Raw genomic sequence first — 12,787 nt, forward strand, 5'->3', positions numbered from 1 at the left:
ACCTGATGCAATGAACACTCAATTTTGTAGAAAAACCTACATTCATAGCACTGTACATCTCTACATAAACACAAAATTTGCAGCTGGATACCACAGAAGGAGGGTTTGAACATAAAGACAGTAATTAAAAAAAATTACAGTATTCAAAAATCATAAATTCTTGTTTATCCCTCTGTATTTATAGTTATACACCACACAAAAAAAATACAATTATGCTAAGGTGACTTACTGAACCACATTAACAAAAAAAGAAAGAATGCAGAACCAGCATGTCTATCAAGTCTTCTCCCATTTCCTTTAATATAACATTGCCTTGCAGCTATTCAGAGAGGTAATTACAAGCCTTTCCCTTATCTGCATATTTGCCTTATTATAAAAGCCATAAAGTATGTTGTAATACAAGCGTCCTGCCACACAAATTCCACCTTGTACTTTTTTATCTAAAAGAATCTGCAGGAACTAATTAAGTGTGGAATGTTTTGGGTCAGACAAGGTATTGGTTGCAGTGCAGTGAAATGTTTAAATATTTATGTAGAGCTATTATTCCAGAATTTGCTTTCTGAAGTGCCACTGTACACTAGCAATAACTGCACTCGGGTTAGACTTTGTGCAGTGTTTCTTCAGCACCCAGCATTCCAGGATCTTGGTGTATAGTTGCTGTTCCTAGGAGTTCCAATAATGGAAATATTATAACCCAAAACAGTGTAAAGTGTCCTTAACTTTCCTGACGGCACCACCTAGTGGAGTTACCGGTTAAAAGAGCGCCGTACAGGCGGCTCAGACCCTCACTGGCATCTCTCTGTTGAGAAAAGGGGTCCCTTTTTTCATCTTTGGCACTCCTGTAACCGTAGCTACAATACTGTGCTTCTACGTTGTGTCCAGAACACATATCCTGACCTGGAAATTACAGGAACCCTTCATAACTGCAAGTATTGTTATACCCAAAAAATACTTGGTGTCAGCATTATCCAAAGATGAGGAAGAGTTCAAAGATTCAAGTGATGTGTGGACATGTGTCATGGTTTAACTCCAGTCAGCAGCCAAGCCCCACGCAGGCACTCACTCACTCCCCCAATAGCAGAATTCAGGAAAGAATCAGAAGAGGAAAAATGAGAAAAATTGTGGGTTGAGATAAGACAGTTTAATAGGGAAAGGAAAGCCATGCTCATGAGCAAAGCAAAACAAGGACTTAATTCACCACTTTCCATGGGCAGGCAGGTGTTCAGCCATCTCCAGGAGAGCAGGGCCCCATCACGTGTAATAGTTACTTGGGAAGACAAACACTATCACTCCAAGTGTTGCCTCTTCCTCCTTCTTCCCCCAACTTTATATACTGGCCAATATTGTCATATGGCCTAGAATAACCCTTTGGGCAGTTTCAGTCACCTGCCCCTCCCAGTTTTTCTTTTTTGTACCACCTCGCTGACAGGACATGAGACACAAAAAGTTCCTAGATTTAAGAAAGACATGACATAGCAACAACCAATATATCACTGTTTTATCATCAGTATTCTCATATGGAATCCAACACGTGGCAGTGTACCAGCTACCAAGAAGAAAATTGATGCTATCCCAGCCAAAACCAACAAGTCAACCTAATATCAATTACAATCTAGGCCTTCCACATTGTAACCTACATAAGTTAGATGTCTCAAAAAACAGAATAGAGGAGGTTTTGAAGAAGCTTTCTATTTGCGCCCTAGTTGACCCACCTTTCTATTTTGGAGCTATGCATGTAAACAAAATTATTTGCTTGCCTGCCTGTGGGAAAATGACTTAAGTAGTTTCTGAAACTACTTTTTAGTTATCATACATCAAAACATTGCTATTAGCTGCATATTGCACTTGATTCAATCATTACAATTGGTTTAATAAACTTTGACATCTTTGAAAAGAACCTGCAAAGGATAAAAAAATACCACTCAACAGGGCAGAAGTTTGGGCAAGATGTGATTACAGGAGTAGCACATGAGGCATGGCCAAGACTGTGCCTCCTTCATTCAGCTCAGGAAACTTCCTGAGGTCACACTGAGCAAGTATTCAAGCCCCAAGGCTGTAGAGCCTCAGGCATATAATGGTGGGAGTGCTGCTGAGGGAGATGATGCCATTCCTCCCCTGCTCCCAACTGCTTGTTCATTGTGCTGTATCATCCCTCCCATCAAGCCAAAACTAGCATCCAGCATGGCCACATCAGGAAGAAGGCTGAGGTATGTGGTTCATGAGCTCACAATTACTATAATAGCATCTGTGGTCTCTTACCTTTGTCAAAAAAAACCCCAAAAATCCACACAAAACACAGCAGAATGGCATGTTTGGTCTATGAAACTGTAGCCATGGTCAGGAACAATTGAAATAGGGTAAATTTGGTGATGTATGCGAGATGTATCCATTACATACATGCATCCTTCACAAAATTGACTCCAATAAAGGTCTACACATGTGGAATAGTCCCTAGAAGGGACCGGTGAGACGCTTAAAATTGAATTTCACCATTATTTTCTGATGGTCATGGACGGGAGGTGGTGAGCATAGCGTGAGGTCAGCCCTGGTGTTCACAACCCACCCTTGTACCCCTTCCTTTGGAGGTGTCCCCTAAGAATATACCTGGTATCATTATGCCTCATTCTTCACCGACTTTAGTTTATCCTGCTCAAAGCTTCCACTCAGCTTCATCACCTTTTCAGGCCCCCTCTCACCCACTTCGCCTACGCTTCCTCCAGCCGCCCCCTACCTCCTCACTCCGCTAGTTTGAGGTCCGCTGCATGAAACCCTCCAACGAAGGCAGACTGGGCTTTTCCCTAAACCCATTATTGAAAGAATCCGAATGTGTTTTTTTTGGGGGGGGTTTTGAGGAATTTTCCTCCATCCCGCCCAAAACACATCTCAAGTCAACGCAAAACGGGTGACACGAAAGTTGGGCAGAGCTCGCAGATCGGAAACTCGTGATGTATCGGGAAGGATCAGCGAGAACCCGGCGGTGGGGGAGTGGCCGGCGAGGCGCGCAGCCCAGCTGGCGGCCGCCGGGGCTGCCCCTGTGCCGCGCTCTTTTTGCACCTGTGACCGCTCCTCGCGGTGCCCGGGGCGGGACGCGGCCGTGACGGACACCCCCGCGCCAGAACCGCCCCCGCTCCGCCGCGGCTCGGCCCGGCCCCGCTCCGCCCCGCGGCCTGCGAGCGCTGCCGCCGCTGCCGGCAGCCGTGCGCGGACCCCGGCGGGGCGGCGGGCCCGGCCCCGCGGCGGGGCAGAGCGGTGCCCGGCGGGGGGCGGCCCGTGACGGCGCTCTCCCGGCGGCGGCGGCGCCCGGGGTGGGGCGGGCGGGATGCTCGGCGTCGCGGGGCACCATGGGAGAATCCGCGGGCGCCCGGCATGGCGGCGGCGGCGGCGGGCGGCTGAGGGGCGGCGGTGGCGGCGGCGGGGGGCGGCCATGGTGTCGCCGGCGGCGCGGCTGGTGGGGCAGGGCGTGTGGGCGGCGCTGACCGGGGGCTGGTACCACGACCCGGAGCAGGGCGCCTTCACCAACAGCTGCCACCTCTATCTGTGGCTGTTCCTGCTGACGCTGCCCATGGCCCTACACCTGGTGAGAGGGGCTGGGGAAGGGCGGCAGCGGGGGCCGGGGTGGGAGCCGCGGGGTGGGCCCGGAGGCGGCGGCGGCGAGGGCGTGTGCGCTCAGCCGGCTGTAAACTGCCCTCTGCGGGGCTTAAATATTGGGCATTCTGGGCTTTACCTGAGGGTTTTGTGTCTAAGGTTAACAGGAGGAGTCCGCCGGCTGCGCTAGGCAAGGGCCGGACCCCTTAGTCCTACCGAAGGAGTTGGGTAGGGGTGCAGCGCTGGCTTCTGCAAGTGCTGAATGACCGTGGGGACGTTTGTCCAAAAATTTCTTTTGGAGACAGGTGTTTTGTGTTTTTTGGTGTTGTTTTGTTTTGTTTTGTTTTTTAAGTTTGATTCAGTCTTACCTGCTGAGAAGGGTAAATAAATGGAAAAATCCAGATACCGTTTAATTAATACCCCTTGCTGAATGTCACTGGTAAATCACATGGCTTTTGTGACATGCAGCTCCCTTTGTGATGAAATTTAAACTTTGCAAGTGATAATAACTGAAGTTTGTTTGCTGGACTTTAAAATTTATTTTCCTGAAAAGCTTGAAACTTTTGCTCTTCTTTTTGTGCATTTTCCTCCTGTGTGAGAAAAGCTTAAAGTATGCTGGATCATCAAATCTATTTTGGTGTGTCCTTCAGTGATTATAGGGTAATATTGCTTCCGTTAGAAGCAGTTTCCATCCATTTGGTTCCTGTAGTGACTCAACTAAATTCTCAACTTCTAAATAGGTTTATTCACCCTACATAGTCAGATATGGGCCTGATTATCAAAAGGAAAGAGCATTTATAAATCCCCTTGCAATCCCAGTGGAAACCAAATCTTGTATTTTTAAGTGTGAATTGGTATTGGATTTTGTGGCATGGATTGCAGTGAATTCCTGTAAGAATGTCTCGTGAAGTTAATGAACCAGAATAACAATATGCTGCTTCTGATTGATTGCATATTTTCTATGCAAACTAGCAAGTTGTAAGATTGTCTTGTATTGTAGGATTTGCTGTCCAAGTCATAAATGTGATTAAAAAGGAAAAAAATTGAAGGCTAACTTTTTTGTCCCAGTTGATATAAGTATCTATTTGGAAGGATTAATTGTGGGAAACTTCTGAACTGAGGAAAGTGTGGGGGTTGCACAGAAGAACACTGGACTGTAGGTCAGAGCTAAGATTTTTTTAAAGGGGAGAAAATGTAACTTATCTACTGAACTCTCTTGGGCATCATCTTTCCTTTCTAGATGGACTTGCTTTTTTCTGCAGACTGACTGACCTTCTGATGAATCATCTGGTTAAATGCAGGACTTGTGTTCTTGAGCTAACATATTGCTATGAGAATTCTTTGTCCTTGATAAGAATAAAGCATTTATTATGATGGCTACCTAACAGTAATTATGTTCTTACATATTTTCTTGTTTTCAAGTGGCTTGTTTCTAAGGCTTTGTAAACTTTATGCAAGACATCTGTTCTTGCCACTTAGAAACTTGAGCCTGCTTTTTAGGTAAAGGTTTTTTTCTGGTTAATGAGAAATCTTGCTTATAATATTCAGTAATATTTGGGGTGATATTTATGTTACATACTTGACACCAATATTTTGGATTCAGCAAAAGCGGTCAGTGATGTTTCTTGAAATGGCAAGATGAAAACAGATCAGACTACTACTTTTTAAATTTTTCATTTGCTTGGGATAATCTTTTGTTGCATTTAGGAAGTCTCTCTAAAACTGTGATTTGAATTAAGTGTCAAAACTCATCCATCTGTTTTTAGTATTTTCACAGCGGCTCAGCAGAGGCTGCTGACACAGTATCATTGAGAAGCTTAAAGTATCAAGTTGTTTCTGTTGTGTGGATTGAGAATTTCTTTCTCTAGCTTTGCTACTAAGAATTCCTTGATTAGCTTTCCCCACCCCTGAAAATGCAGCTCTGTGTTTCCATTACTTCATTTTCTTTATCATTTAAGCATTAAAAATGTACATTGGATATTTGGAACATCATTGCTGTTCAAATCAACTTTCAAAATTACAATGAGATCTCTTCTAACTGTGCCTTATCAACTTTCATAATATATTAAGAATTAAAGTTACCTTGTTCCACCAAACAGTTGAGGATCCCTAGGTGTTTTGCACATGAAAATAGTGATAACTCTTTAGTATTCAGCCCCCGGGCTGAATTCAGCCCCAGTAAAACACCAGTGACCTAGAGATGCAACTTCGGGAAATACTTGTACTAAAGCTTATTTTACAAGCTGCAAGAGAATGTGCATTGTGTTTGGGTGACTGCCCAAAACAATGTACTGAATGCTTCTCCTGCCTTTTGTTGGACCCTTGACCTTAAAGGCTTGTTACTTCTCACACACTAGATCTTCAAATCATGCTGTGATAGGAGAAGTACAACATGGCAATATAAGGGTGTGGGCACATAAATTACTCAGAGGTAAACTGTGATAAAACTAGCAGTGTGTCAGCTGCTTCCAGTCCCACTTGGCTGCCTTTTACCCCACTCTATCTTCTGCAAAAGTTAAGAATACATATATCTCTGTAGCAGAGAGATAGGCTACCCTGTTATGTACTGTATTTATTGTGTGGTAGGACACACTTAGAACTCAATGTACACTCCTGGAATTTTATTTGCTGCCTGCTTTTCCATATTTTATACTATGTGATGGATATCTCTTAATATTGATTCACCTTAATTAACAGATAAATATGGATCTTGGGCTTTGGTATCATATATCCTATGCATGTCTCTGTTGGTAGTGGCTGACTGAACATTAGTTCCCTCATTTGTGTTCTGTAGCACACCAGAGACAGTGAGGCCCAGGTGCACCACTGCCTTGCTTTAGATGCCTCAGGGCCTCAAGCAATGGGTGGGATGCATCTGGGTCTAAGCACCCTTTATCATGCAGCCCAAGTTACAAGGCATGGTGTTTTGTTCAAAGGTTACATACCTTTATGTACATATCTCAGTCACTTCCACCTTTGTGCTACTCCAGTAATGCCATCTACACGTGAAGGAGAATGTGGCTGTTCTTCTGAGAACAATCTCTGGGCAGGCAGAAACCCCAAGCAAAGGTGCTTCTTACATGGTGATGTCAACCCTGTTGCATTTGCAGCAGTAAGTTGGGCCACATTTGGGGCACACCAGCCTGCATTTCTGGCTGTGACCCCACGCTATTCTGGTGCAAGGTACAACAACAGAAGCTACTGGAGAACAAAAAGTACATTATGGTATTTTTTTTTAATGGGACGAAAGAATGAAGAAAACTAGGGCTACAGCTTCCATAGAAACCTGTGGGAAGTCATGAAGCCCTCCTTCTAATGAATTTGTATTTGTGGATTTTTTTTTCATAGCTTCTAATAAGATGTCAACTCAATTGAAGCTTTTCCTGTCACTGAGGTGGCATCAAAAGGTCAGAGAGCTGTGTGGGTTCCTCTCATTAATGGACGAGGTGTGCTGCTGTGACCTTGCCCAGTGGGGTGTATTCTCTTAAAGTTTGCTGAATAACTTTTTAATTCTTTGTCTACTTTCAACTGACGGGATGGAGGGAGATGATGAATACACAGACACATGGTGTCATTATAAAACCTAATTTTAATAGAAAACCAGGCTAATTATAACTATTAGTGCATCAAAAGTGACTCTATCATCTAATCCCTCGGCGACCTGTAACTCAGTTCCTCCTCAGCGTGGATTTGATAGCTTTCACCTGTCTGTCCCTGAGAACACCAACTGCAGTCATATGACACTGGTACCTTATACAAGAGGCCTGATTCAGAGAATGGAGGGCTTTCCATTATCATCTTTCTCCTAATTCCTCATACCGACAGGGAGCAACCTGCTGGCTTGCAGTACTCAGTCTGCCCCAAGATTCAGAGTATTAAAGATGCACTGGCCATTGGCAGTCTTGGTGTGGTGAGCGCACTAAAACACAGCGTGTCTCAGACTGATGGGCACAGAGACCACGGGCTGGCTCAGGGCACAGCTCCTGTAGGTCTGGTCACAAGGCAGGGATGAGGGCATGCAGCACTCAGCATTTACTAAAACTGGCCCTGTTTTCCACTCAAAAATCTAGGAGCTTCCTTTGAGACTCTCTTGCAGTGTGGCATGCATAGGCTGCGCTACTGGAAATCTATTTTTGTTGTGTCCTCTTGACTTTATTCATATAATATTTATTAAGCTTTATGAATGTCACCTGTAAAGCACTTCTTTTCTTAGTGGGCCATTCTGAATTGTTATTTAATGATGAGTGGTTGATCTGTGCCTTTTAGCGTATATTTGAAGAGATTCCTTGGAAGGTGAACGAATCTCTCTTAATCAGTTATTACAGATAATTGGCTGTCTCTCTTTGTGAAACCAAGCAATTTCTTGCTCATTTTGTAAAAACATTAGTCATAAACCACAAATTCTTACCTCAAGTTCTTCAACCTCATCTACTAAGCATTATATCCTGAGAACATGACCTTGCAAATGGATCCTCTCTTGGCCTGGGTTCACAAATAACTGAAGGGTATGCTGGGAGTTGGTATTTACACAGTACCATGAAGTATTCTTACCAGACTTAAGCCTCAACTTGTAGAAAGTTATGTCTGTCCCATTAGGGATCATTGGTAGTACATACGTCCTAAATAGCTCCTCCACTATTGTGCAATAGATTCTTTGTATCTGAATCAGAATAGTCATAAAAAAGTATTTGCCTGAAAATATATTCATGTGTACATCTTGATGGTATGAAGTCCCACTGAGCCAAAAGAAGCATCAGAATTGCATCCCACTTGCTTGTCACAACACAGAAATGATTCAACATATTAATTTCAACATCAAGATAAATGTGGTGACTTGTTCTAAAGATTAAATAAGCGTGGTCGGGGTGATTTATATATGAATTCGAAAAAAATATTGATTTGCTCCCAAAGTAAAGACTGTTCTTAAAAATTACCTTCAGCAGGTTTTTAGCAAGTCCTGAGTATTGGAAACCTTTTTTTTAATTTTGTATGTTGCTTGGGTTTTTTGTTGTTGTTCCTGTGTGAGAATGTAGTAAATTTCTGTTTAAATAAAACCCCTGAAACTTTAAGAGAGATTAAACTCACTGTGAGACTGCAGCTTTGTAATGACAATATATAAGCATGTTCCATGACTATAATGGTAAAGACTTTGGTAATTCACTTATAACTGCAAGTGTTCATTGCTATGATTTGCCATTTACTGTAAGGAAGTATTTGTATATAAAAAAGTTGTTAGTATGTCATGTCTGTGAAAGAACTTTACATACTATAGTTGAACTGTAATTAATTTTAATGACTAAGAACCGTGGTGCTCATCACAGATCATCAAACAGATCACAGACAGCTGCAAATTAACAATTATGTACTTTAGAAAAAGAATTCAAAGAGGTTGTGTCATAGTTTAACCTCAGCTGGCAACTAAGTATCATATAGCAAATCGCTCACTCCTTGAATGTCAGCCGGGACAGGATGCCTCTCTAACTATGTTTTTGTTCATTTGTTTTGACTAGTCCTGACTAATTATTTAAAATTCCTCAGTGGTTAAGGTATTTGGGAAAATGTTGTGAGGCATTAGGAAATGGACATCAAACGACAGTGTTCTACTATTGAGTCATAACTGACATATAGAGTAAGATAACAGAATTTTTCTAAAGGTTTCGTGTTTGCAGATAACTAATGTTTCATTTTGTGTCTGTATTTGTATGAATTCATAGTTTAGGAAAGGCTGAAGCTGCATTAACATGGGATGGCAGTATTTTTAAAAGCTTTATAATGTTTGTCAATGGTGAGATTTTGCTGATTTTTATAATAAATAATATCTATAGCTAATAAAAAAGAATAAATCTTGTGAAACGGTTTGAAACTTGAAGAAACACTTAAACCTTTTCTGTGAACAGTACTCAATACATATATTGTATTTAGAAGTTTTAGCAGCATTTTCTCAAAGCAAACTGTTATCATTGTGTCCTCATTATTTCTTTCTGTAGGCTTTTCCAGCAAATGCAGTGACAGTTTTTGTGTACTGCAGCTCGGTGACAGTTTTCTTCACGGTAATAAAGGTGATCAGCTACCGTTTACATCTTATGTTTGATAAAGGCGAAGTAATTCAACAAAAGCTCTCAAGAAAAGATGGAAGGCAATGTAAAGATACAGAGGTTCAAAAAGGAGAAGCGGTTCAGTCCTCAAATTGTAGGTAAGGTTTTCCTTGCATTGCTGGCACATTATGTAAAATGGGTGAGTTTGCACCATGGTCCTGCTCAGCAGAAATGTCTGTTGAAAGCAAGAATATTCCTTACAGCTGTATAAAGAATGACACTTTCAAAAACTTGCTTAGTGCTTTTCAGCTGGGTAGCTGAAATGTTCTTGTGGTGAAGCAGGCAGAGCTGCACCTGATTCAGAGGCTGGGCAGCAGCTGGGCATCGTGAAGGTGGTAGAGGAGAATATGTATTGGAGGTGCTAACAGATCCTGAAGAAAATGTGGTAGAAGTTTTCTGGGGAAGCCTTAAATGCTTGCTTCTCTCTACTGTGCTTACCTGCTGGGAAGAGGGTAGGAAGGAGCAGGCACCTGTTGGTAAAGAAAATGCTTTAATATGATGGCTTTGGAAGCCAAAGCAACCTCATGTTGCCTTTTTGTGCTTTTAGTAACTTCCCTCTCAGATCACAGGTGTAGGTTGCTTTTCCCCCTTATGTTTTATTGTGACTGGTTATGATGCTTCTGTGATCCTGTTCATGAGGAAAGCTAGTACTGCTTTTATTTCTCAGGGACATTTGGTAGGTTGTTGTAGTTTCTCTACCGAGGAGCCAAGTACTATTAGTCTTTGCTGCATATAATCAATCAGGCTGCTTCTAGGCTGTCATGGTATTAAAGGTAAGAACAATAGTGAGATGGAGACTAGTACTGATGTTTGGCAGATTTTTGTATTGGTAGAATGTTCCTGCTGGTTTTTCAAGCTTGAGTCATACAAAGAAATGAAGCTGTCAAGTGGCTTTCAGTGATACCAAGTGTTATGACAGATGTAAAAAATGCTGAAATCAGGTATCTAAAAGTGACAGAAGCATAGAAGTGTCCAAAGCATGCTTAAAATGGAGTAGCTTTGTTAAAACTACCAGTCAAGCTTCAACAGAGAGCTCTGTATAAAAGACCTTTGGGTATTTTTGATGCATTTGCAGTTGCTATTGTTAGCTCTGTGCCAGCTAAGTAGTATCAAGATAGTTTTTATTCCTCTGTGCTACTGTTCTTTTGTGTCTTTACACATGCACATCTGTGCTACACTCCTGGTAGTGATGTTGCTGAGACAGTCAAGGTTTGCCTGCATCAAGACTCTTCTGAGAAATGCCTCTGTGTGTCACTAACCATACAACATTTTTATTTTAGATGGGGTTATGCCTTTCAGACTGTTTTGGTGAGAAGTGAAGGTAGAATAACTTAAAAGTTGCATGTTAAATCACCTGACCGTTCCTCCCAGGTTGATTTGTGTATGCACAACAATCCATTAATTAGTATTTGGTCAGAAAATAAAGATCTTAATATTATTTTGACTAGATGGATGACAGATTTTTTTAAAAAGGCCTTGATAGTTATCAGCTTGGTTGAACAAGTTTTTGAAGGCAGTTAACTAAAAAAAAAAGTTATGGAAAGATGATAGAGGCCCCCAGATAAATAATTTTATAGCTTATATACAGCTTTAGAATTTTACAATAAATTTTTGGTGAAATAAACAACCCCATGAACAAATAGAAAAGCCAAACCCCGTGCTTTTCAACATTTCACTGTGGTGTTTTTGTTTTTTTTTGTTTTTTTTTTTTTAAATTTTTTTTTGTTAAAATGAATTTTTCTTGTACTATACCTGAGAAAGCGAATGTTTATAGGTTATTGATAGTAAACTTTGTCCAAAAATATCTGCTTATATCCATGGAAAACCTAGTAGGACGTATGTGTAAGAGGAGTTAGTGGATAGTTTAATGTATCCACGAAGGAACTGATCAATAAATTGCCTTAAAATATATGAAATTAGGAATGGTGGTATATTTGCTTTGCCTAGACCAGAGCAAAAAGTTTATTTTCTGGTCTAATGATTGTATTTCAAGTTGTTGGTTATGGGAGATTTCCATATAGACAGGCAATTAGATAAGGCTTACATACTCCAGGACTTACGAAGTAAAAATTGTGAAAGGAGTAGCTTTTGATTGTCATATGTCTGAGGAAAAGCCCCGAATCTTTGTGTCCATAATTCTGTTTGTGTGTCAGGCAGGCTCAATGGCATTATATAGGCATAGGGAGGTTGAAGAGATGTCATTGTATTTCTCATAGCTCTACTTCTGAAGACACCATTTTACATTGAGGGGTTTTTATTCTTTTGTTTTTATCAAGTTGTCTTGGTGAGGAAGTGCAGAAAGGTGTTACAATATTTTTACAGCCCTGTGCTTTTATCATTGGAGGGGAAAGAAGTGCTGTTACTTCATTGTGCTGTGCTACTTCTTCCCATTTTGTTCTTATTCGTGAGCTGCTTCCCAAAGCTCCCTGTGATGCCCTGTGGTAAGAAGCATTGCCTTATTTTTTGTGTGCTTCCCCTTCAGCAATAACTCGGGGGATCATGTCGTCAGTGAGACCAGCCAAAATGGCTCTACCCAGACAATTGCTGACAGTTCCAGAGTGCAGGCCCCACACTCGCAGGACTCACCTGGAGCCACGGTTAGTATGTGCACTCCTCCAGCAGCGTCCTCACCTCAGCAGTGCACACTCGCCACTCACGGTTTTGTGTTGTCAGCTGCTCATTGCTTGTAACACAGGCCTGCTCCAAGCAGGAAGGGTCATTCCATGCATCTCCTGGGTATGCCACTGCTGCCTGTCAGCCTTGTCCTAAAGGTTTGGCTTTGCAGAGCTGGAGCTGTCATACATAATGCTGCACTTCTTAGGAGGGCTCTCTGTGCTCTGTAGATAGCAAATGGCCTTTGTAAATCTTGCCAAGAGCAACTAGGTTTTTTGGGCTGCCTTGAGAGGAGGGAGAGGCTAATGCAATCAGCATTATTTTGTTGCCTCTGAAGGGATCTGTTCCTGTAGCATTAATAATTTGGTTTTGTGTAACTAGTCTAATGCTTATAAAATGAACTAAAAACATCTCTTCTGTATTTTAACAAAGCATAAAAGCCATTTAAATCTAGGAGATGTCTAGATGAGGTTAAAAGTACATATATTTTCACT

The 12,787-nt window shown here is 41.8% G+C and overlaps 1 protein-coding gene across 5 annotated transcripts in view; it reads left to right on the forward strand.

Moving 5' to 3' along the window:
- The first annotated feature begins 3,304 nt into the window (after positions 1–3,304).
- Positions 3,305–12,787, forward strand: part of PCNX2 (pecanex 2) — a 149,766-nt gene continuing 140,283 nt past the window's right edge. For 3 of the 5 annotated variants that reach the window (XM_085576784.1, XM_085576786.1, XM_085576785.1), the window contains exons 1-3: positions 3,305–3,577; positions 9,573–9,778; positions 12,163–12,277. In XM_085576784.1, the coding sequence (XP_085432910.1) occupies positions 3,320–3,577; positions 9,573–9,778; positions 12,163–12,277 (579 nt within the window). In that variant the 5' untranslated portion in view covers positions 3,305–3,319. Of the gene's footprint in view, positions 3,578–3,924; positions 6,993–9,572; positions 9,779–12,162; positions 12,278–12,787 lie in introns of those variants that run through there. The other 2 variants (XM_085576787.1, XM_085576788.1) reach the window with 2 other exon arrangements.

The sequence above is a fragment of the Lonchura striata genome, chromosome 3 (assembly GCF_050655825.1).
Source record: "Lonchura striata isolate lonStrDom1 chromosome 3, ASM5065582v1, whole genome shotgun sequence".
Taxonomy (NCBI): domain Eukaryota; kingdom Metazoa; phylum Chordata; class Aves; order Passeriformes; family Estrildidae; genus Lonchura; species Lonchura striata.